Source organism: Pantherophis guttatus, chromosome 2, assembly GCF_059756535.1.
Source record: "Pantherophis guttatus breed Tessera chromosome 2, ASM5975653v1, whole genome shotgun sequence".
Lineage (NCBI taxonomy): Eukaryota > Metazoa > Chordata > Lepidosauria > Squamata > Colubridae > Pantherophis > Pantherophis guttatus.
In genome coordinates, this window is record NC_142064.1 from 183,152,083 (window position 1) to 183,177,972 (window position 25,890).

Here is a 25,890-nt window from a genome sequence, read left to right on the forward strand (position 1 = left end):
TTCCAATGATGTAAACTTTCCTCTCATTTAGCAGTGGATTGTGCTACAAAGCCATAAGCAGGCTCTATGGAATACAGTACATAGGCCTGAGCTTAGATCATGAAACTGCTTCTCCAGCAGAAACTTTATACACTGGACAAATGCTTTCCACTCTAGTTAAAGAAGCCATTCAGAGGCACCAACTATTCTTATATATTCAGGAGTGGCTGTGGTTTTCTAATCCCAAACTCCCACTCGTAATCTAATATGTTCATATCTTCACCAGGAGTCTCCCTAACTGTTTCTTAGCAACTGCCCAATACTCTTTCAGCATAACGCTTGTGGAAGGACATCAGTCCCATTTCTGATACCGACATGACTCTCAACATTAGCTTAGAGAACTCCTATCATGATGGGGAGGGCAACATTAATTTTATTAAAATGGCAGTTTTCAGACAAATAATTGGAAATACTTTCACTTGGAGCTGAAATCTATGGCCACTCTTACCCTATGCAGCCCATTCCTTCTGTAAGCAGGAAGAGAAGCGGATTTTGAAATGAGAGGATCTGAGGAAAAAAAAAAGAATGGGCAAGTCAGAATTAATATCTCCAGTGAAGGAAAAATATCCTTCTTGTGGCCAGCTACAGAACAGTACTATTTATTTATTTATTTATTTATTTATTTATTTATTTATTTATTTATTTATTTATTTATTTATTCATTCAATTTGTATACCGCCCTTCTCCTAGTGGACTCAGGGCGGTGCACAGCCAAAACTAAAACACATAACAATACAAAATTTAAAATTATTAAAAGAATTATATACTTTGGCCCAATTTTAAAACAATTCGAATTAAAACCCATTGACAGATTAAAAGCTAAACAACTAAAAAACTAAAAAAAAAAAAAGGGGGGGGGGTTTCACGCCAGCCCTGCTTGATGGAAAAGAAGAGTTTTCAGGGTACGGCAAAAGACCTGGAGATCCGATATCCTTCTTATCTCCGGGGGCAAATCGTTCCAGAGGGCGGGAGCTGCCACAGAGAAGCCCCCCCCCGGGGGTCGCCAGCCGACATTGCCTGGCTGATGGCACCCTGAGGAGTCCCTCTCTGTGGGAGCGTACTGGTCGGTGGGAGGCTATCGGCGGCAGAAGGCGGTCCCGCAAATACCCAGGTCCTAATTATCAGAAGAAACAGAAAGAATGTCCACCCATAGCATAATTATTGCTATTATAAGTAGTCCTTGCTTAACAATTGTTCACTTAGCGACTGTTCAAAGTTACACAGATCACCCAAAGGCTACTTATGACCCTGTTCAATAGCTGGACATACCCCTGCAGTCACGTGACTGGATTTTGGGCGCTTGGCAACCAGCTCGCTTTGATGGCCGGTTGCAGTGTTCTGCTCTCACATGATTGAAATTTACAAACTTTTTTTGCTGGTTTTTGGCCTTTTCAGCCAGTTTCCAGGAAAAAGAAAAACTAAAACCCAGAGGAATACATAGATTCACTGAACAATCACAGCATTTGCTTAAAGACAGCTACAAAAAATGTCTAGAAATGCGCATGTTCATGTGAGTACCTGGATTTATGGCAGAAATTTCGGGCTCTGTTAGTGTTGTAAGTCAAGGACTATCTGTACTGATCTATACAGATAAAAAAAAATCTGTATTTTTTAAAAAATCTTGCCTTTCTTCAAATAAGCGTGCCGTAGACTGTGTGATTCTTTACAATTTCTTCATCATCAGCTGGTATGACTGCTAAAAGGCAACTAGTCCAAGGGTGCCTAGTCAGACCAAGGATCTGATTTTGTTCTTTCTTATGTCTGACCAACTCATTTATTGCACCGCATTTTCTCTGAAAGAACTCCACCCCCCAGAATAGCAGAATAATTTCACTGAAGGCATGATAGGGGAAGTTATTCAGAACATACAAACCCATTCCTATTAATTCTAAACATACATTAATGAAGTAAATCACAGATAATAATCCCATGAGAACTGCCTCCCAAGGTGGTTTACCTCAGGTTTATCTCAACCTGAGCATAGTAACCTATTTCACTCTGTTTAATAAATAGTAGGGTTGCCATTTCATCTTTACTCTTGAACATTATGGATGCACATATGTGAAGCCATACAGCAGTCCATAAATATCACCACCTAATTATGGCTAAAGAGTCTTATAACTCATCGAGTCCAATGAAACCCCATTAGAGAGGCAAAATGGATTGAAGAACACAAAGCAAAAGAGGCAGGAAATCAAGAAGCACATACCACTGTCTGCCAGGTAGTGTGATCGGGGTGCTATAAAAGAAGACAAACCAAGATATCAGGTGCATTATTGGCATTTTTTTTTCTTAAGAGCATTAAACTAGATACACTCCTGCAAAAAATTGTCTTAGGTGATGGTACCACTATGAGAATAATGTCATCATACTGTCCAAGCGGTAGGTGGCACTGGACTTCCTTGTATCTGGGCAGAGTTGGGAATTTCATATTATCTTCTTATTTTCTTTCAGAATGATGATAATATTCTTATCCTGATATACTCTATAAGCTCTATCAACAACAGTGCACACAAAATAAATAATCATGACTTCAGAAAACTCTGGATGATTATACGTTGCCAGCAGATTCTCTGACTCCCACGTCACAAAAGTCAAAAGACACATGGATACTCACACCCCTTCCTTCCCTCCAAAATGTTCCTGCCCACAAACTAGTTGGTGGAAAAGAATGCTGGGGAAGGTGAGAGAGAGAGAGAAAGAAAGAAAGATTTGGTATGGAAGCATTTGCCGGTGTAATCTGATATTCTTCATAGATTTCTGGGCGGAGTCTGTTTTTCAGAAACCCTGGATCCAAGCCATTATTTTTCACCTGGCTCTGGATAATGAACTTTAGGCCTCTATTAAAGTAAAAAAAAAAAAAAAAAAAAATCAGCAATCCTGAAATTTTCCAATCATCAAAGAGGCCACTGCTGCTCAGAGTGCAGCACATACCTCTGCAGTAGTTTAATTGGATCCCATCCTGAATACTTTCCATCACTTGCCTGTTTGCCACAATCCTACTTTTAATTAATTGGGACTCTTCCTAATCAGCCAATGACTACAGTTCCCTCTCAGTGCAGAAGCCAGACCAATCACTAATGCAAATCCAGTTTCTGCACTAAGAAGATCTACAAAAAATAATAATAATAAAAAAATGGAGCTTGCAACAGAGTACTGGCCAGAGGGGCCACCAAATGGGCCTACATGATACACGGAAGGAATTATTTGCAGGAGTTTCACATCTCTCAGAAAATACAGCACTGATGAACAATGAGTAGTTACGTGTAAATGCATTCATGTACATATATATGACTCTACACATGACTATGATTGCATATACAGACACGGGACTCCATGTTTTATATACTTCCATGTATCGGCACAATTTTAGTATACTATATGTCTCTTTCTTAAATTGTTGCTCTTATATAACATTTGCTGCTCAAAACCTTCCCCAAACAGTGTACTTCTGCCTTTTCTATGATCAAGAGTTGAAAAGAATGAGCTTTGAGTGAGACTTTGTGTTATGTGTGCCATGTTCCTATCTCATTTATCTACTCAGTCTAACAGCCCTTAAGACTGCTTTGCATTTATTTTTTTAAGAATGGCAAAAAGGTGCACATACATGCCAGGTCTAGTTTGACTTTAATAATAATTTAAAAATTGAACAACTGCTCAGCTAACAATAGTCCCATCTGGTGGTCAGTTGATGCTATTGTTGGTGCACATCTGTAATTCTTCAACTTTCATTCATTCTCTACCTGCCTATTAAAATAATGTAAGTGAGATAAAGTAGTTCATGTAATAAAAATCTCTTTTGATTCCATCTGTAGTAAGGTCATTCAGGTGTACTAGGATGCGAAAGTTGACTGTTGCAACAAAGTGGTATGTTGTTCATCCACATTGCATCATTGAAACACAGAGATACATACAAAGTGATTCATATCGTCAAATAAATTCAAGTGTCTTGGAATATCTGGCTTTGGTGAGTATGTTTTTATTGTTAGACCTCAACCAATAGAGAACAGCCTCTTGAATTTTATTTTGACCTCAAACACTAGAAAACAGCCTCTTGAATTTTATTTTAGCACCCTGAAATATAAAACTCCAACAAAACACAGACATATGCATCACCTAGCCTGGTACAGTATGTGTGGCACACAACCAATAGGGAAACAACTAGGAATCTCTTCAGACATCTAGCTCATCTAAGCAGTGAAATGGATGTACTTAAAGGCTACTTCTTGATGTTCCTTAGCATTAGTAGGGGGATATATTGGATCTGCAGGAATTACTATGAGGGCAGAGCTCCCTAATCAGAACAGAGGCAAAAATGCTTGGGAGTCAAGGGGCAATTAAGTTATAGAGAAAATAGAGATTGAGTAGAGACAGTGGTCATGAGTTGGACACATGCATGTGGGAAAGGGAAAGCTCAAAGTTACATTTGAATTATTACCAGGTAAAGGTTTTAAGAGCTTATTCTTTGGCCTTTTTTTTTTTTAGCATGGCAAAAAAATCAGATGGTTTGATTAGTCGAAGAAATGCAGTACAAGTGCCAGAAACAGAATTAAGCAAATGGATTGATTGTGTTTGATCACTCTGAACATACAAAGTTCCTCTTCTTTGACTGCTGTTATTTTCTTTGTTTTCAGGGCTCTCCTACCTCTAAGGCCATTTCCCACTAGTAATTTTTAGTGGTCCAACATTTTTGAGCTGATATAAAACTTGTTTTCATTCCTATTACATCACTAGAAATTATGATAATTGGCTAATCGGCATTTAGCCCCAATCTCATCCCCCTTTATTATGTTTTTGTACGGAGCAAGTAAAATATAGCTGGAATGATCACATCCATAGTTTTGTTCAATTGTACAAATTTCTTCAAGTCTATTCTTGGTTGTCATTGAACTGCTAGCATTGGAGCTTTCCAGCGCTAGCAGGTTGAATACCTGATTTCAACTGATCTCAACACTCTGGTGGGAGATCGATGCTCTGGGATCCTCACATACAATCAGGGTTCCTACAGAAAATCAGCTGATGACCACTCAATCTTTCATTGTTGAGGGTTCCCCAAAACAGCCCTCTGCTGGAAGGCAGAGTGGTTGTGATGTGCCTGCTGTTGCTTACAGCCATTTAAGGAGCCCTCGTAGCCTGCTGTATGAAGAGCTTCTCTGCTGCTCGCTGAGCTGCGGGGAGGCGTCCAAGGGTCCATGTATGAATTAGCACGGGCCTTCATTTCTTCCTTCAGTATCAATCGGCCAATTCCTGTCTGGATCTACATATTTTAAAAAGTTAAGGGTAAAAAAAGAGTAGGAGTCATAGACACAAATGTTTTCTTTCAGCTTTGGTGTAGAATTTTAGGCATACAAAGCATGCATGCATGCATACACATACATGTATGTTTGCATTTAATAAGGAGCCTCTTGTTTTTACAGAAACAAGAAAGGTCTGCTTAAGACTAATATTTGGTTAATATTAATACAATGACCTAAAGCAGACAAACAATTACAATACAATATAATAATGTCCAAAGGTAACATCTTGTATGAGATAGGCTTGATGAGGTCAATGTTTTTTTTTAGTAACTATCAATGTTAGATGATGTGGAGTTCAATTTTCCATATTTTCCAACCAACCATATGAATTTTGGAAGACCAGCATATCTGATAGTCATCAGGCAGGTCTACCTCATCACAGAGGAAGGTAGCTTTATCTGAGGCTATACAAAAAATAGCTGGGGTCCTTGCCAAGTTGTGAGTCCTCCTTTCCAATGCACTAGAGGTCCCCATAGAAAAAATACTGAAGTTTCACTACCACAAGAGAAAATAAAAAGAGTATTATCTATACCAGCATGACAGGAGGAAAAGTTAATCAGAGCTGTACACTCACTCTGTGCATCCCTCGATCAAAGCTATCTTCTTCTCCTCCTGATGAGAATCTTCGAACTCGGGGAGCTACATGGAAATATAGTCAAAGCATTCAGTTTGGAGTTTGGCCAATGTCAGAATAAGGCAACAAGTTATTGGGGATGAGCCTAAGACTGATTTCTGTTGCCCTGTGTGATCTATTCTTTTTAGCAGGGCCATCAAAGTCTGATGTGCACTGGAGTGAGAGTGGGAAGTCAAGGTGCTGTTAGAATTGAAAGTAGATGGATCCATAACATAAGATAAATTTTGTCTTTTTAACATTATGTTCATATTTCAGGGAATTGAACATGTACTCTCCAGCCATACAAGCTATAATTCCCTCTTTATATCGTATTTCAACTTGGTAATTAACTTGGATGTCTTTGGAGACTGCATCCAAGGCTTTCAGAGAACCAGGGTTAACTGTCATAAAATGCAAAAGCATCTTGTCCTCTTTTGGAGATCTAAGATATAATCTCCCCCAGTAAGTCCTTGACATATGGGGTATAGTTGGAATATAAAGATTTTAGTGTCCTGAATGGAGAATGTTACCTTTGGGTGAACCTTGAAAAGTCCAATACTCTGTTTCAGAGTGATAATATGGATCTGGAGAATAAGCTGGACTATATTTGGAGGTCTGGGTGATGTCTTCACTAGTTTTGCTTTTTGTAGCTGCAGAGTGGGAATCTGAAAAAGCAACCAGGGAAAGAATCAGCAGAAGTGGAAACCAAACCCATTAGATGCTCTGGCTCAAATAATATAAGAAAGCAGATGACCAGCCCTATTTACATTCATCCTGGATATCCCAATATATAAACTGGAGGATCAGCTGGAAAACTTTTTATGCAAAAGCCAAACTCACTTCCTACCCACTGGTATGTCACCATAAGTGTTATGTGGTGTTGGACGTAAGATATGGGAACAGTGTCTGGGAGATCGATGGGGAGAAATTGAGCTGGATTCAGATTTGGAATCTCCTTCCTGCCCAAACCCTTATAATTAAACATGGATCCTGATCTTTATGTGTAATTACAATAGATCGAAGTGGTTCTACTCCTGTCAGGACTTCATAACGTAATAGTGAACAATTTTGTACTGTAGTGCAAGATGCTCATCTCCCCTGTTGTTTCTGGCTGCTTCCAAAGTCAACTTCAGAAATTCCAATCTAGATTGCAGTGGGTTGCAATGGAACTAGCTGGTGTTTAGTGTGCACTATGGCCACTGACTGGTCATGTCCTTCCCAGATCATGCATGAAAGGCATGTGCCCAGCTTTTGATTCAGCGATTATTCCTTCATGTTTTTCCTTCCAGAAAACTTCTTAGCAAGGGAGAATTGATAATTTAGCTTCATAACAACAAAGTTGCAATATTCCTGTATTGCAAATTTAAACATATTTTAAAAAGAAAAACAAAACAAAACATTGCAGTCCTGTAGGCAGACTGGGAAAGCACCATGCTTCACCCAGTTGGACAGAAAAAGGCTGCCTACTTGTAGGTGTTCAAATGGGCCATTAACCTCCAAGGTCGAAGGGACTTGAATGAGTTAATGAGCTATCGTTAGATAAACAACAGATTAAAAAGAAACCCAAACAGCAACTGTAGATGCAGAGAACATAATAGCTCGCTATGTTTGTCAACTGAGTGACCAGCCAGAGGAGGGGAGAGAGCATGACAGACACTGCAGCCAATCAGAACTGAAGCTGCTGATAGACTGAAACAAAGCTCTGAGAACAGCTGTTTTGAATGGAAGCTGGAAAATTCCAGGCAAGGGTGCCTGTGGGAAGGGTTGGGAGTGGGGCAAGGATAATGTCATCTGTTGCTATAGTCTGAAAGCAGTCAGTGGCCCATATTGGCAATGCGCCAAGCAGAAAGTTGGCTATGCCCATAGAGAAATGAAATTACTCGGTTTGTCATTTGCCAGTAAAACTTGCCCAGCAAAATCTACATTGGCCAAACTGTAGCTGTAGCCAGGGAATGGTTCCAGTTCTGGAATTGCACATAATTTAAAAATAGAACAGGCTGCACTCCATGTCAGCTGGTGCCATTTTTAATTCTCTGCATTCAGGAGAGTTATAGTTTATTTCTTGCAGAGAATTCAATATCAGTTATCAACAGGGAAGACCAGGAAAGACTCCTGATTGAAACTTTGGAGCCTGGCTGCCAGGTGTTCCTTGTAGACATCCCTTCATTAAGTGGACCAATTGATTGACTTGGTATGGGGCAATATGTCAAGTTTCCATGCTTTAATGTCCCAAAAATGTTGGGTTTAGATTCACGAGGTAGCAGAAAGGGAGGAGGAGGAGGAGGAGGTGGTGGCGGTGGTGGTGATGGAGGAGGAGGAGGAGGAGGAGGAGGAGGAGGAGGAGGAGGAGGAGGAGGAAAACGACAAAGGGGCACTCTTAACTGCTAGCAGAACTGTAGTAGCAACAAGCATTTTCTGTTAGAGCTAGTATGTCATTTATCAATCTATAATCCACTCCAGGATTTACAGAGTAGAATCCCACTAGAGCATTTACAATCCAAAACACACAGCCTAGATGAGCTTTTACCTCCTTGCTGATATCATTCAAGTGATGTCAGCTATTGTAGACATTTTTGCATTCGGTGCAAATGTCTGAAGCAGGAAAAGTATATTGGTTCATGTGAAAGCCTATATATATATCTACGAAAATACACACACACACACACATATATATGTATATGTATATATATGTATATATATGTATATATATGGCACATGTTAGCAAGAGATCACTGAAGCAGCTGGCTGCCTCTATGAAAGGAATTTTTTTGGGTGATGTTATCTTACCCGTGGAATGCTGGGATGCCTGAATACCAGTAGGCAATTGGGGGAGGCTCCTTTCCTGTCCCTACGTGGTTTATTCACTCATGGGAATCAAGCCACCAAGCTCCCAGTATCAGCAGAGTGCAGGCTCAGCGTCTTACCATGTGAGCCACCGCAGCGCCTACCCATGAAGATCTTGGAGCCACCCACTCAGTGCTCATTGCCTACAGCAACAACCCATGTCTTTGAAGCCAAATTGATGGGGAACAAGTTGAGGAGGGAGGAAGGAAACGTTAATCTTAGAGTCAAAATGATCAGATACTACTTAAATAGCTATCAGTTGTGTTGTTTTTGAAAACTAAACAACCTAAACAAGGAATTTATCTATATTGGAATTCAGATGGCAGTTTGGGACTTGGTTCCTTAGATTTGCTATTTTCATGGGGAGAAAGTTTGCAGTGGAGCAAACAGAAACCTATCTAGGAACTATGGTTGGATAAATATTAAAGTCCCCTACTCTTAACTAGGATCTTAATTCTGATTTATCACTCCTGAAAGCTAATTGTTTTTAAAATTTCTGATTGCTTGAATAGTATCTAGTCCAGGGCTGTCAAATTGCGGCCCATGAGCTGGATGCGTCAAGTGCTGGCCATGCCCATGCCTCGTTTAGTGAAGGGGGAAAAAATCCTGATATGTCATGTGATGCCACTGTGACGACACAAGTTTGACACCCCTGATCTAGTCCAAGGTGACCTTACAGAATAAGGGTAGAAAAAAAGAAGTTAGTTGCTACTCAACATGGGATGAAAGTATCCATTCCAAGTTTCCATCTCAAAGATCAACAGCAAGTAAGAAAAACTGAACTGAGATTTTTCTCCCCTTCCCTCCTCTCTGTCTTCATATGCCCAAACACAAACACCCACAATTAAAAACATTTATCCATTTATGCCTCATCTGTTTGGGCTGTAAGTTTGGAAGGGGATAATAATATTTTGAGAGAAAGCTAGACATGATTTGGGGGTCCATGCTATGCATTATGAGAAGCATGCATCAGCATTGCTAAACTGGATTCTTTTATATAAGCAGCTGCAAATCTCTAATCTCCCAATCTGGATGTAGCTATGGCAATAGACTTCATGCGCATGTACAAAATTTTATTCCTTTTTTTAATGTTTTAATTAATCCATGTTCTTTTTATTTCAGATCAATGCAATTTGTTCCTGCTGTGATGCTCTAAAATGAATATGTAAATTGAATTAATAGATAACCAATTATAATGGTTTTGTCTTAAATATATGCCCCCTAGCAAGTATTATGGGCAAAACTCTGGATTGCATGCCTGTAATTTACAAAGTAACTCATCTTCATTGTGTGATTTTGGGTAAAAAGATTCTGCATCCAAAAAGAAAAAAAAAGAAGTTCTATCTGCCAAGAGTTCATTTAATGAACAATTAAGAGATGTGAAGTACACAAACTCCAAGTCTTGCTGTAGGAAATCAGAAGGTTCTCAGAAACTTGCTGCTTCAAAGGATAGAGCCAAAGGCAGCTACTTACAATGCAGTGGGGTGCAGTCAGCCAGCAAGCAGGGAGTTATGAAGATAGCACATTAGGAAAGGGGGGAAAGAAAGAGAGGAGGAGACACCTGGTTACCACATTAAAGGAAATGTCACAAGTCTTCTAAAATAAAAGCAGACTGTTGAGAAGTTCAGAGGAACAGTTTTTCCTCTTCAGAGCTCCACCTTCCATAACCTCAGAGCTCTGTCTCCAAAGGTGACAAAGAGAATTGGTTCCTGTAACTTTTCCTGCCATACAACAAGACAGGGGTGAAATCCAGCAAGTTCTGACAGGTTCTGGAGAACCGGTAGCGGAAATTTTGAGCAGTTCAGAGAACCGGTAGTGGAAATTTTGAGTAGTTCAGAGAACCGACAAATACCACCTCTGGCTGGCCCGAGTGGGGTGGGAATGGAGATTTTGCAGTATCCTTCCCCTGGAGTGGAGAGGGAATGGGGATTTTGCAGTATCCTTCCCCTGGAGTAGAGAGGGAATGGAGATTTTGCAATATCCTTCTCCCAGGAGTGGTGTGGGATTGGGGATTTTTCAGTATCCTTCCCCTGGAGCGGGGTGGGAATGGGGATTTTGCAGTATCCTTCCCCTGGAGTGGGGTGGAAATGGAGATTTTGCAGTATCCTTCCCCTGCCATGTCCCACCAAGTCACGCCCACCATGCCACCATACCATGCCCACCAAGCCATGCCCACAGAACCAGTAGTAAAAAAATTTGGATTTCACCACTGCAACAAGAGTATGGGATACCCAGCTTTGAAGCAAATCCAGCCTTGTGCCTTTTGCACGATCTGTGCCTGCATCCTAACCTGAAGTCAAACTATGTTTCTGGCCTGTTTTACAAACAGTAAAAGGCAGAGAATTGGACTGGATACTCTGGTGGTGCTCATTGGTCTTCAAAAGCAGCCAAGTAATCATGATTCATACAATTCTTTATATCGTTTGCTAAACATTTTGCTTAAGCTTTACTCTTCAAACCCTATGAGTCTTCTAAATTAATGATTCTTAGAATTATGCTACGCTTTTCTAAGGACTTGTAAACAGACATGCATTTTCTGCTTAGTTGGGAGGGTAGGCTGGTACAAATTAGAGATAAATGAGTGGAGGCCCCTATGAATGTTTTGTGCCTATTCTCAACTGCTCCAGCAGCAAAGAGTTTTATACGATAGATATCTGATGATTTATAGCCAGATATCTGATGATGCTATAGCAATTTTTAAAGATCTGTGATAGATTCATATGGCTTGTACTTTTAAACATTAATACATTAAGATAATGCCACAGAAAAGTACAGCGAGGTTCATATATTATTCACTTTGTGACATTTTCGCTTCAATATATTTTTCAAGTACAAATTTGGACTTACCATTCCTTCTCTCTCTTTTTAATATAGAAGCCATTATATCCAACTATCTCCTTAAACCAGCCTAGAGCCTTTTTAAAAAAATTGAAATTCATTTCTCTTCTGTACTCCTATGTTTAGCTCATCATACAACTAAGTCACTTCTGAATTTGCACACAATATTAAAACAATGGGACTCTTTTAGTTCATCTTCTTGGCTGAAACTCTACGTGTTGGACATCTCTTTTGTTGATTACTGCAGACTTCACTCTGATTCCCATGATCTCAGCTTGATCTCTCAATACTTATCTGACATTTTGCTGCCCAAATCACGCACTCCTATCATTACTCTGACTTCTTGTGACACTCCTTTATGTAACATACTTTGGTTTCTTGTACACAATTATATAAACCCCCTAATGTGTAGATTTAAAATCCTGTAGGGTTGTCAACCCCCTTCCACGAATACTTTTTTGTTGTTTTCTAAAATAATTATTCACGATTTTTCACTTTGCTGTTCAAAGGTTCTTCTCTCTTGCCAAAGTTCTCAATCTGCCTTCCCTTTCCCCCCTACTCTTCTTTTTTCAGCTCCTTTTGTAAAATACTTTGCTCCCTTTGGTTCTTGTTCTTCCCTCCATCTATTTTCACACCCTGCAGAGTTTCAAGCTAAGGAGCAGCAGTAGTAGTAGTAGTAGCACAACCACAAATCTAAAGGATCTCAGTAAGTATATGGACCTGCTCCAGCTGATATCCTTATGTTTTAAAAGTTAATTGAAAATGAGAATTATACACTTTAAAAGCAACGTGCTATTTGCCTGCATGAGTTACATTATTGAGGGTTTACTTTTTCTGAACGCATGGAGGCACCCTAAGATAAGATAAGAGATTACGCAAGCCAAACTTTTCTGCTCAATCCTCATCTCAGGTTTCTGAAAGGCCATTATACTTTCCTTCTTTTCAAAGTCTATTATGTCGATGGTCTGGCAGTGCCATCAACTTTTGTATAGTTTATCGAGCCACTTCCAATGCACACCACCAGACCTGAGCAGAACTTTGGTTTATTCTAAGTTGCATGCCCAAATATATGTTAAAGCCATGCCCAAACTGTACCGTGTCTTTTATAGATGGGTGGTTTCCGATAGATGTTACTCTCTGCAGCAGCTGGAGGTAAAGAAAGAAAAATAATGAAGGAAAGAAGGAGATAGCAAAAGGGAGGAGCCAGAGTGTGTAGCTTAGAGATACAGGAACCTGCCTGTCATTCTTGAAGAGGGGTGGTGGGAATCTTCTCCGTATCATTTTGGCAGCACAAGTAAAAAACATATATGATATAGAAAAGGTTAGCATGATCCCTATACTAAGCACAGGAACCATCAGATTTGCAAATAAAATTGCCTGTCCAAGATTACATTGCCTGCTTACTTTACTACTCAGTACTTTCCCATCTTAAGATAAAACAGCCTATCTTAAATACCTGCCGAGTGAACTTAGGTTGGGAGATGGTTTGGGGGGGGGGAGAAGGAATTAATCCTCTTTGTGTGCTATTTCAACAGCTTTAAGACAGTGAATGTGCGTGCACAAGAGGTCATGCGGTGAGCATGCTCACTAATGACAGCATGCAGGGTCAGGCAGACAGCTTTCCTTCTAGCACAGTTGGTAGCTGGCCTCAGCTCGAGAGATAGGAAGGCCTCCTTTGGTGAGTACTAATGGCCATTGTCTCCTTGTCTGGCAATGGCACAGGATGATTTATGAGTTGGTTACCTAGAGATTCAGGGACAAAAACCCATCCTCATCCAGGAGTCAGCCATATTCTCTTCAAATAAGAGAGAAGCAAAGCAAGCTGGGAATAGGAGCTACTAGCACAGAAGCTTACTGATGGGCTGATCCAATGTATAGGCAAAAGGACCATCCATAAAAGACACAAGCAAAAGCTACAGGAGCAGTAGCCATCACAATGCCTGTTTCAGTAGGGAAATACTAGGGCAAGGAAAATTCTAGGAGGCCAATTAAGGCAACTCAGGCCAATTACATCTGCTGATCTTGCCTAATTCAGGTCAGTTTCACCTTCCTGCTCCATGTATCTCTGGAGATTCCCTGCAGAATACATTAAGGTCAAGAAATTGCAACAAACATGTGGAAATACTTAATCCCAAACTATAAATTTCAAGTATTTCTACAAGGACCAACATCCATCTGGAGTTTGATTAGGAAGTGAATGAAAAATAATCAAATCCCAAAGAGGAACTTTATCAGCTGACTGACTCTTCATATGTGACCTTAATGGATGCTAATGGAATCCATGGAAAACAAAGAGCTTCTTCTTCTTCCGTGTCTAGATCAAACTTTAAACTGCCAGAATGGAGCCACCTTCTTGGTTTTGTCATTGGCCCAAAGTTATCAGTACAGACAAAGAGCGAAACCTAGAAAGTGGACTGAGGTTTCATTCTGGTAGGAAGATGTGTATCAAAGGAATAGATCTCAATCCTAACTTGCATTAATTCTAGATCAGGGTTCTCCAAAGTAGTTAATGTGGGTCTAACCATTACTATTATTTTACTTTTATTGTTATTATTCATAGTACTATTAGTTAAATTAGTATTTATTAAATTAATAAATTAATTATTATATTAATATAATAAATGTTTGAGGGTTGATGAACAATCTATAACTTCATGAAGGGATTGATTGAACTGAAGAGTCCAAGGACTCCTGTTCTAGAGTGAATGAAGGAGGGCTCCCACAGCTGCCAGCTTTGGTACAGGAATGGTCTTTATTTGTTTTGACCAAACAAATGAGGCTCAATTTATCTTGTGAGCAAAGCTGGTTGCAGATTGTGCAGGCAGGCAAGTGGGGAGGGCATTCAGGTCTCTACCTCCACACTGATAAGAGACAGAGGTTGACTTCCTTCCCTCCCCCTCTGCAGGAGGGGTGGGCAGTGGCCCTTACCTGGGTCTCTGCTGGAGGGGAGCAGTCACCTGGCAAGTCCAGAGAGATCTGGGGGAAGGGTGCAGCGGGCCCTGAGGGGAGCAGGAGGAGTATAAGATAAATTATGTGTCAAAGTTGTGGGGTGTAGAAAAGCTCTTAGCTGACAGACAAGCTTTGCTCTCTGGTCCTTGAGGTAGGAGAAGGCAAGGCAAGGAAGAAGACAGTCTTTCCTTTGTGCAGGGAAAGAAGCTGCAGGGCAGAGGAGAAGGAGATTTTAGAGGAGAAGGAGAGAAGGCTGCAGGTCTTGTTTATGGATGGCCTCTACCATGCAGTTGTAGCTTGCTGCGGCCAGCTTACCTTAGGCTGGCAACAGCACTACTCATGCAAATAACATCCTTGGCACAAGCATGCAGACTAAAAAAACCAAAAAAGATCCCATATAGCACTCCTTCACTGGCTGCCCAGAGGCCTCCAGAGCCTACCTGGAATGTGGAAATGCTTAGGAGCTTGGTATGAGGTTGGTGTAGAAGACCTCACATCTAATTGGCTATAGTAGGGGGAGCTGCGCCCACTCTCTGTCCCTTGAAAGAGCAGATTGGAGGGAGCAGCAGAGAAGAAAAGAGAGGCAGAGGAAAATTGGTGTTAAAAACAGTATTTTAGAAAATTAGTAAGCCATCTGTGAATTTATGGTGGGAATACATAGGTGGAGGGAGGTGATGATCATAATGGTGAAGATTTGTACACATAACAAGAAGCCTGGGTTGTTCCAATCATTCCTAAAGTGTTTTAAACTCAAAATAACACGGGTTTTGAATTTGAAACAAATTTCTCAGCTGGCAAAAGGGCTGTTCCTAGCTCAGAACACTATTGGATCGGTTGGAAGAACCCATCCTGAATTCAGGACAAGTATTTTGCACATCTATAGTTGCTGCTTCCCATGTCATCTGCTTCTTTCTATTTCCACTCTGCCACAGAATTGCCACTCTGAATTTGCTTAGGAAAAAAGAAAACGGAGCATGACAACGGAGTGAAGTTCATCACAACTCATTCGTATCCCAAAGAAAGTAAAAAAAACCAGAGCTAGGCACTTGCCTACCATTCTGTTAAAGATGGATCCTATGCAATGGACGACACTGTACCTGTGTGGGACCCTCCTTGTCTCTCTGATTTCATGTTCAGCCTGTTCTGGATATAGAAAATGTTTTGGCAGCATGTGTGTGTCCCTTGAATGTGCTAAAGCCGAGTTCCGTTGGACAAATGTCTTTATTTGAATCCTGATGGAGACAGCCATGCCCTACCTGAGCGGTAATAATGATGTGGAGAGCGTGGGATGGTGGGAGATATGCCTTGGCGACTGTAGGTGGGTGAATCTATGTAGCCTGGGCTGGATGCTCGCCTCTGCCTGATGTCCATGCTCTCATAAATATCCTGCAAAAAATGCAAAACTTTGTTCATAAAAGATCCAGTCCCAGGAGGGTCAAGGTGTATGTACATTAGCATGCATCCTGGCCCTCTGAGAGCAGTGGTGGGTTGCTCCCAGTTCTGTCCGGTTTTATAGAACTGGTAGTAAAATCGGCAGAAGGCTCCACCCACCCGCCTCGACGTCATAAATTGCGATCTGCACATGCGCAGAAGCGCAAGCGTGAGCGGCCCCGTTGCGAACTGGTAGTAAAGGTAAGTAGAACCTACCCCTGGCTGAGAACATTTTTCATTTCATAGAGAGTGGGGGAGAGGAGACTTCTTTTATATCCTCAAGGCTTAGCAGTAAAGCTAAATCAGCTTCCTTGGCCTTCCACAGGTTTTTCCAAACCCAGCTCTCCTCAAGTTCTCTTTCAGCAATACAAACCCTAGCTATGTAAACCCCCAATTAGTCTTAAGCGTTGTGTGATTACCTGAGAATATGGAGACAAGGTTCCAAGAGACTACAAGTGACAGAAGGTCAGAGACAAGCCGCCAGGGAATAAAGAGCAGGAAAAGAAAGAGAGAATTGGTTATTAGAGAATTGATCTAATGTTTCTGTACCACAAGTCATTTCATCTTCCCCCAAACTACAACCTTCTCAGAATTTGCCAAGGCATTGAGAAATCTGGGAGAAAGAGATTCCAAAACGCCAAAGAAAGAGATCAATCCCATAACTTTTCCCATTGTTGTGAGAAAAGGCAGCTCAGGGTTTCACTTCCCTTCGATTATATTCTTGTCACCTCAAAGGGATGTGTGTGCCTGCCTGGATTAATCTAGATTAATCAGGTGCTATCGAGCCCTCTTCTCCTGGATTCTCCATTTTACAATGGTTTAAGTCACTGAAAACCAAATCTTTTGCCTTTGAACAAACCTAGTTTTAAAAGTAATGCAAAAGGACTTAAGATATTATACTCAGTTTATAAGGTAAGAAATAAAGCTTTGAGGGATTCTCTTTGAGCAATTATATGTGGAAAAATATGACAAGGGCTGATCTGTGAATGTAAGAGAACAATGGAGGGCCACAACTTTTTTGTATCAGACTCACACCTTCCTAGCAGTGTATGACAAACATGTAGAAATTAAATATTTGCATGGTTCCCTCTTAATCGTATTTTTGAAACTAGCGCAGAAACTTGCCTACAAGTTCATTTAAGATGCTCCTCCTTAAAATATTAAAATATGTCTTTAGTATAAATTTACTTTGGAAAAGTAGGACTAGCTCAAATACAGAAATAGACAGCAAAAGGCGAAATATTAGGTGGCATCACTTTTTTTTTAAAGAAAATCCTTAGACCATTTCTGAAGGTCTGATTGCACCAAACTGGTTCATTTAAATTACAGGCATAGTCCAGAGCACAGGTAGTCCTTGCTTAATGACTACAATTTGTCACTAAGTGATACGGTCATTAAGCAAGATATCATGTAATTGTGGCAGACTTATGACTTCATTTCCATTTGAGTCATTAAATGAGTTACCACAGCTTGTTAAGTGAGAAATCGCATGACTGCAACTTGTGATTTTACTGCTGGCTTCCCCATTGTCTATTATTTATTGGAAACCAGATGCAAAGCACACAAATGGCAGTTGTCTGACCACAACATCTTGTGACAGTCATAAATGCCTGAAAAAGTCATTGCCTTTTCAGGGCTATCATAATTTCAAAAGATTGCTAAATGAGGCAATCAGTAAGTGAGGCCTATCTGCATTGCTGTGCAAATAAGAAGCATTCTGAAGTGGCAGAAGAGGCAGCTGAAGTAGTGCTGGCAAAGAAGTCACTACAACTGCATACAGATTAAGTGTTCAGGTTCAAGCCTACACCATCAAGCCTACACCATGATTGGATGAGTGGCAAAAGAGCAACGTTTCCCATAGATCCTAATGAAGGAAACAGAGTCTTCTGTGACATCAACTCTGCCGCTTGTGGATTAGATCCCTGCTGCTCCAGGTGGCCGAAAACCTCCAGAGAGGAAGGCAGAAAAATAGACTAAGTAGTTAAATGTCTAGATAGGTACGAAACAGATTCTGATGCAACCCCTACTCAAGAAGTCAGCACTTGAGTATGTAACTATCCACCATCCCAATCCCCCTGTTCTTTATCCAAGAGCTGGAGGGTGGGAACAGGAGAGTGGAGAATGTCTGACAGTAACTTAGTGATTGAGGCAGCCCTTGATGAAGTTGATCCCTGCTTTATGGGGTGTCTTATAATTTGATCCTCTTATTATGCCACTAGGATTGGGCCACTATATGGATGATACTTAGTTTTACATTGCTACCTTGGGCTGAACAGGAGATGTTAAGATTCTTCCCAGTTCCTGGAGGCTATTGGGGACTGAATGGAGAAAAATGGATTTAGTCTCAATCCCAGCAAGAGAGCATGACTATAGGTTTAGAAATTGAGGGATTTAAATAGAATTCCATCCTTGGCATTGGACAACTTTGTGTTCCCCTATGCAGAGGTCATCTATAATCTGGGTTCTTTAGGACATACAATTCTGTATGAAGAGCAAATAGAGGCCATGACTAGGAGACTGTTGTACAGCACTATCTTGTGCATCACTTACTGTCATTCCTAGCTTGGGAGGCTTTGACGATAATTACCTATGCTTTTTTCATGTTTGGATAACTGCAATTTGCCGAACATCAGACTGTTCTTAAGAAGCTACAGTTGGTTCAGAATGCAGTGGATTGAGTATCAAGGTGTGTGCTGTGGTTCACCCATGTTACACCATTACTTTGGAAGCTACATTAGTTCCTGGCAGGTTTCTGGATGGAATTGAAGTTGTTAGACATATGGGTCCTTTATGGTTCAGGACATGGATGTGTGTGGAATTGCCTTTTCTGGTGGAATGCATCCACCTAATAAGGTAGAAAAAGCTTGCTCTCATCCCACTGACATTGGGGACTCTGAGAATGAATCTTCAATGTGTCAACCCATCTTCTCTGGAAGAGCCAACTCCTAGAGACAAGGCCAGCCTATGTCTTCTAAAGAGTTTTTGGGGAAACTAGATACTTGAATAACTACTGAAAAAGTAGCATCGGGGTGTGTTTGGGTTAGCATTGTTGCAATACCTATCAAGTTTGATCTATTCCCTGTCCATTGAATTGGACAACTGGACAACGTAATGCATTCTCTGTGCCCTTACTGTGGCTAAAAGACTCATATTGCAACATTGGAAAGATAAAGGTATGGCTCCGTTTATTCAATGGATTGAAAATTTGATTACACTTGTTACGTATAAGCATATTGCATAAAATGTAAACTTTGTATGGAGAAATATAATGAAATATTTTATTTGTTTGTTCATTTATTTATTTAATTTATATGCCGCCCATCTCACTGTCAAGCGATGCTGGGTGGCTTACAAGCATTATGAAACAAAAGTACAAAAGATTAAATATTAAAATAAACAGAGATTAAATAAGTCAAAGAAAGAAAATACTATGGGGTGGAGGTGGGATCTTCTCTTTAGTCTGCTAACCAACATTCCTCCAACACAGAATGCCCTCATTGGGGCTGATCCACAGAGCTAGGAATTGAGACTCTTTCAGAAGGCCAAGTGGGTGAGGGTGGATCTCATCTCAAGCGGCATGGTGTTCCAAAGGGATGGAGCCACAGCAGAAAAGGCCCTTCTCCCAGACCCTTGTCAGGCAGAATTCCTTCTCCAATGGGGTCCAAAGCATGTCCCTTTTTCCAGAAGGAGTGGGGCAGACCAATACCATTGAAGTGAGACAATTCCTCGGTAGTTTGGACCCATGCCATAAAGGGCTTTAAAGGTCCTAACCAATACCTTGAATTGGCCAGCAACCAGTGCAGCTTGTGCAACAGTGGTATTACATGAGTCACTTAGGGACCCCTAGAACTGAATGGATGGCTGCATTCTGTACCATCTGTAGCTTCTGTATAATCTTCAGGGGGTAACCCTCAATACAATAGGTTAAAATGTAACTATGTAAGTGTTTATAGATATAAAAACAAAGCTATATCTCCCATTCTGCACAATATTTTAAACAAGAATACTGTTGTTGCCAAGCTCTGCTTTAAGTTTCTCCAAATGTTCCATTGTGCTTGATTTAAAAATATCCTGGCTTCCTTGGAGATGTTAAAACAAAAGCCTCGTGCCTTACTAATAGCACTTCTTTGTAATTCCAAAAATTGTCCAGGAGTGAAGGTCATGCCTTCATTTGCCAGGGAAAGATGGAACATAGGACTCATTGATTCTTTCTATCATGCTTCCAGTCCCCAATGAGATATAGGAGTGCAGCTGGATCAATGGATATCTTCTGTGAGAAACTGAGATAAGGAGCTTAACAAATTTGTGATTTGATGATTAATAAGGAGTCAGTTAACATGGGGTCTCTGGCCTGAGTTTTTCACTGCCTTTCCAAAGGAGGAGCTGTATTATTTTGTTGCTTCAGTCATTTATTGCTATGAAATATTTCTGATAAAGGGTGGTTGCCAATTATACTAAAAATCCCGCTGCTTTGTAGCAGACCAAAAGTGCTGTCTTCTGCCAAAGGTCCGGTATGCTTCTGTCAGAAACCCCTCCGTTTAATTATCCATTCCTTTTTTTCTCAGCAGAAGCCAGAAGGCTGACACTGGACTGGCTCAGCCTAGACATATACCCCATCAGTAACCTAAAGCAAACGCAAAAGCTTTTACAGACAGACTGCAGATAACAGTAACATTTCCAGGTGTAAATGCAGTAACATTTCCAGGTAGGTCAGAATCTGATCTCTAGCCCCATAAAGTACAGATTCACACTAGCATATCTGCCTCGTTTCCCATTGCACCCACTGAGACGTCCATCCTTCTCAGTTCAAGGAGGCATTGACGTGTTGGACATAAGAGTTGTCCAGGTGCATTTGAAACTGAGGGATAATGTTTTGTGCTTGTTCTATTAACCAGAAGCGAATTCTTATTTAATTCATCCTTAGCCAGATGTTACTCTAAATGAGTAATATGCAAATTCCCCAGGTGGCTTTTTTGGTTTGCTTTCGTATGTTCTGTCTATCCAGGCATTGTATATATATATATATTTAAGATTTAGTAACCAACTATGATTAAATAAACAATGGTCTAATGTTTGTCTTCAGTCCACTTTCCAATCTACTTATATTTGGAAAGGGCTTTTGTGTTTTCCATGCAAATAGTAGAACCTATTCTCTACTCTATCTATCAGACCAGTCTCACCTGGATACTATTTTAGATGTTTCTTTTTTTGGAGTAAGAGATAGTTATTCTGAATCTCATTGAAATTAATGGGTTTTTACAGCCAGAGGATAGAGACAAGTCTCTGCTTCCAACAGAGACGTCATTCATTGTGTACAATCCAGGTGAAATGCCTTAGAAACTGTACCTCCCCATAGCTATATCTCTCCAGTGTTTCATCCGAAGTATATCTGTGATAGGGCTCATAAGAAATGAGGTCAGGGCGTTGCACCTCGTAGATGGCTTTAATCTTGGGAAGAGCAGCCAAATCTTTGTAATTAAGGATTTCATTATCCACTTTAGCCTATGGAAAGGGAAAGATACAATAGACAACCACAGAAAGAAAAGGAACAGGCACTTGAAATGCAAAGAGAAAGATTACATCAGAATGCAAGGTTGAAGGAAACTTCTGAACAAAACAGGGACAGATATTTGTGATGGAAGGCGAAAAGAAGAAAGGAAGGCATTTTGAAGGGAATGCCAGAAGCAGAAGAAGTGGGAAGGAGCAGTTGGCTCAGGATTGAAAGTGGTGTCAGGCTTTGCTTTGACTACATGCATCTGAGTACTTCTGTAAGGCAGAGGATGCTCAAAGGCATAGTGGCATTAAGCAGACAGATATTCAGGGATGGGAACAGACAACTCAGGCTGAATTTGCCAAATGCTTTCCTTGGCACATATCTGGCTTGGAAATCTGTTCCAAGTCTAAAGGGAACAATCCTCAATAGATATTTTATTTTATTGGTTGATCTCTTCTTTTCATCTCCTCTGGGGTTCACAGGGCATGCATTTCCAAATTAATCTTATGGGGGGCTGCCAACCTCAATTTTCAGTTTTCCATGTTGCTTCTGCCCCATGTTGTGTATACTTACACAAATGACTCGGTTGGGGGAACCAATGCTGGAGCCAGGAGGGGATATGGATGTCTCTGACGTTCTTCTGTGCTGTGTACACAGAAACCGACAAGATACTGTTAAAGTTTCCAAGACTTTGCTTACACATAGTATTGAAGAAAGACTTCAACTCATGCTGACCAGAGTTGCCAATATAGTAATGGCAAAAAAGTCACATACTGTACTTTTCCTTCTGCTCAAAAAGCCTTAATCCCTATCGTATATATTTGGCTGCATTTTGCTACTTGCCATTCTAAGCTGCTAGCTCACTTCCTCATTCCATGCATATCGTGAACACTCAATTTCAAAATTAAATGTTCCAACCAATGCTATCAGTTACTACACCTTACATCTCCCTCAATTACTTTCAATTAAAGCTAGTATGCTGGAGGGCCTAACAAGATATTGTAGTGTAGATGAGCCTGTCATCAACTTTCCTTTTGCAGTATGTTACTTTCCAGTAACATTTGGTAAAAACCAACCAATTGGCACCTGTGCTCTCCAGTTCATTGCATGCCACTGGCAATCATTGAGTATAACGCTGAAATGTCACTTGTTTTCTTTCTTGGATACTATTGAGGAGACACAGTTCTGGTAGTCCTTGACTTATGACCATAGTAGAGCCCAAAATTTCTGTTGTAATGAGACATTTGTTAAGTGAGTTTTGCCCCATTTTACAACTTTTCTGGCCACAGTTGTTAAGTGAATCTGGCTTCCCCCTTGCAGTATCATTATTTAGCTAATACCAGCATCCATGAGTAAAATTTGGCTAATTACTCTTCCCCTAGTTTACCTTTAGCTTTTTTTCTGCTCTTGCTGCTTGTTTGCAGATAGGATGCCATACTTCTGAACCTGCAAAGGAGAACATGCATCAGAACTACAAGCTGCCCATCTGCATGTCTACCCTACCCAACATTACCTAAGATTGTAAAGAAACAATACCATCAAAATGTTTATTTAGAAATATTTCTTTTATAAGCAGTTCTCCTTTTTTTCAAGAAGATCCATTCACTTTTGTCTGCTGATAATGCCATGGGTATTTTTGTTCCAAAGATTCATTTGGTTTGAATTTTGGTTTTGAATTGCAAACAGGCACTAGGAAAACTTGGTCCTTTGCCCACTGTCATCATTTTAATTCCTCAGACCCTTAAAAGCATTTTCAAGGTAACCCAGAGTTGTCCTCAACATAGCCCAGTTCAGAATGAAAATAACCCCTTCCAGTTGATCAATGTTGGAGCGTAACATGGTTTTTGACACTGCTAAGCTGTAAAAATCAGTATTATTGGTAAAATGGAAACGCTATTAAGGCACAATCTCTCTGTTTATAATGCAAAGAAGAATGAAGGCTGATCATTCACCTTTTTGCTAGTTGACATTATATGGGGAATATGGAGAAACTAGGAGCGTTCATTGCCAATGTAGCATTAAGCAAACAAATAAATGCTGTCAAATGGTTCGAGAGTTTTAGGTCTCAGTAATTGGAAGAAATGAACAAAATACTGAATTTTTGATACTGTTCACAGCTACTGTTCCCTTATTGGTGTATAAAATAATCAAGGATGGCCATTTAGAGGAGAATATGAATTAATGACCTCATACAAAATGCCATCTTTGTTGGAGGTGTGCAGCTTAATTTGATTGTGGAGTTCTTGGTGGTCTCTGAGCTTGGTTGTTTGCTTATAGATGCTTTCTTACCCAACCACAGTAGCCAGACAAGATATATTCTCTTCCACTGGAATTTAATTTTGTTGTTTGTCTCTCCCTCACAGCTCTGGGCTTATCACATTTTTCTAGGTCTGACTGACTGAGAAAAGTTGATGGAAGGCTGTAATATAAATACATCTGAGTACTAATTGTTTAGATCAACTTTGAATCAGTCTTTACTCCTGGATATTTTCCAAATTGGCCATATTGCCTGTTGGAAATGGGAACAAAAAGCTGAACAATAGAGAAGAATCAGGTGTGTTGAGAGATAGAAAAATGAATCAAAGACCTAATATGAATAAGCAAAATAAATACATAAATAAAAATGCCCTTAGGGTGGTCTAGTAATAATGATTTATGTAAAAGCTAGCTTTGAGAAGAATAGACAATATCATGTGTAAAAAAAAACCAGTGTGATAAACCTTGTTGGCAGAATATTTATTTACATACATTTCACATCCATATATTTTTCTTTTGTTTATTCATGTCGTGTCTTTGATGTATGTATCTAATGAATAATAGTCAATCTAATGATGCCCATTTTCTAGCCTCTCCTCGTGTTTCTGAACTCCATAAGAGAGAGAATGCTTTCAGATTTAGGGATGGTGTTCCCTGATTTTAATTTATGGGCTTTATTGATTTGTATTATCATCTGCACTTGAAGGATTCTAGAAAGAAATATAATGAGGATACAATATTATCACATCACATATTTCAAGATTGTGGCCAGATCATCTTCTTTGGAATATTTTCAGTGTATTAAATTTCAAAATTAGTTGTGTGATAATAGAGGTCATTGTAGCATCACAAACATTCTCCTTTTTTTTTTCCTTGTCTTATGGGAACAAAGATCTCTATACAGTTTGAATTAGATAGGCTTCTCTGTGTTCACCCAGAGAACTTTTTCGTCCTCCTGGATAATTTTTCAGAGACTCTTAAGTTGAATGAATTGCTTGAGACAGAACAAAAAAAAAAAAAAGAGAGAAGAAAAGAAAAAAGAAGAGAAGGGAAAAGCCAGCTCCCATTTTTACAGCCTGAAAAGTTTGTTTTGGATTGCAAGAGATGAAAATAATTTTTCTGGACAGTCTGCCAATTCTCTCTGAATGTAACAGAAGGCTCCTCCACCTATGGCTTGTGTCCCACCCAGGATCACATATGTTGTGTTCCCATCGACCTTCTGTTGAGGAGGTGAGTAACATCTGATTCAGTGGCAATGTAGGAAACTCCATTGGGAGAAAAGTGTTAACCCTGAAGCTGTCCAGCAGGTGGTTTTCCAAAGGGAGCAACTTTTACCTCATCCTGTTCCTGAGTTCTCTTTTTCCCTGCTAAGATCAAGCCACCTTGGCACCCATTCACTGTGTTTCTTAAAGACCAGATTGTTGTTTGGGAAGGCAAACACAAGGAGGCAACAAGGAACATTAGAGGAAGATGGAGAGAATTCTACAAGAACTTATTTCTCTCTCACCGGCCAATGATCAGCTCATGGGAAGTAATGAGCATTTTGAGGATGGCAAATACTGGCTTGGGAAGTAACATCAGTGACTATGTAGAAGAGCCCAGATATGATATTAATCCAACATTAGAACAATTCTCAAATAGTCCTAATTATTCTCTATTAGAAATCCTCCATCTTGGTCCCTTCCTGTTGCTTCTGTTGCTATGACTTTATTCCTTTTAGACAGAAATGCATACATGTGTTCCAAGTTTGCTCTGGCTACCCTTGTTCTTCTTGTTTGTTCTAGGATAGAGGAGGGAATGAATATGGCTTCTTTGAACATGGAGGTTTCTAAATTTAATTGAGTCAAATTACACCAATATAACATTAACATACCTGACATTTGCTGTCAAGTTCCACTTAGATGGCTGACGAGCAAAACGGGGAGCTATTTTTGAGAGCAATTTGTTTATTTATTATCCTTGGAATCACCCCAGTATCATAAGGAGAAGAATAAACCTCTACCTTCTCCAACAATTATCATCCCCACCATTTTCCATCTTCTCACAGGATCAATTTTAGATGCCCTTTAAGGCCATGCAGTCATGGGACAGGTGCAACAGTTTGGAGAATTCATGCCCATCACTGTGGT

General features: G+C 40.1%; 1 protein-coding gene across 10 annotated transcripts in view; it reads right to left on the minus strand.

Moving 5' to 3' along the window:
- Positions 1-25,890, minus strand: part of ABLIM3 (actin binding LIM protein family member 3) — a 171,182-nt gene that overhangs the window by 9,392 nt on the left and 135,900 nt on the right. For 2 of the 10 annotated variants that reach the window (XM_087887395.1, XM_087887394.1), the window contains exons 8-20: positions 22,893-22,951; positions 22,079-22,150; positions 21,358-21,513; positions 16,431-16,460; positions 15,837-15,966; positions 15,021-15,119; positions 12,869-12,898; positions 12,727-12,777; positions 6,480-6,614; positions 5,911-5,975; positions 5,149-5,296; positions 2,249-2,278; positions 488-546 (exon numbers count right to left, since the gene is read on the minus strand). In XM_087887395.1, the coding sequence (XP_087743521.1) occupies positions 488-546; positions 2,249-2,278; positions 5,149-5,296; positions 5,911-5,975; positions 6,480-6,614; positions 12,727-12,777; positions 12,869-12,898; positions 15,021-15,119; positions 15,837-15,966; positions 16,431-16,460; positions 21,358-21,513; positions 22,079-22,150; positions 22,893-22,951 (1,064 nt within the window). The remainder of the gene's footprint in view (positions 1-487; positions 547-2,248; positions 2,279-5,148; positions 5,297-5,910; positions 5,976-6,479; positions 6,615-12,726; positions 12,778-12,868; positions 12,899-15,020; positions 15,120-15,836; positions 15,967-16,430; positions 16,461-21,357; positions 21,514-22,078; positions 22,151-22,892; positions 22,952-25,890) is intronic. The other 8 variants (XM_087887396.1, XM_087887404.1, XM_087887397.1 and 5 more) reach the window with 8 other exon arrangements.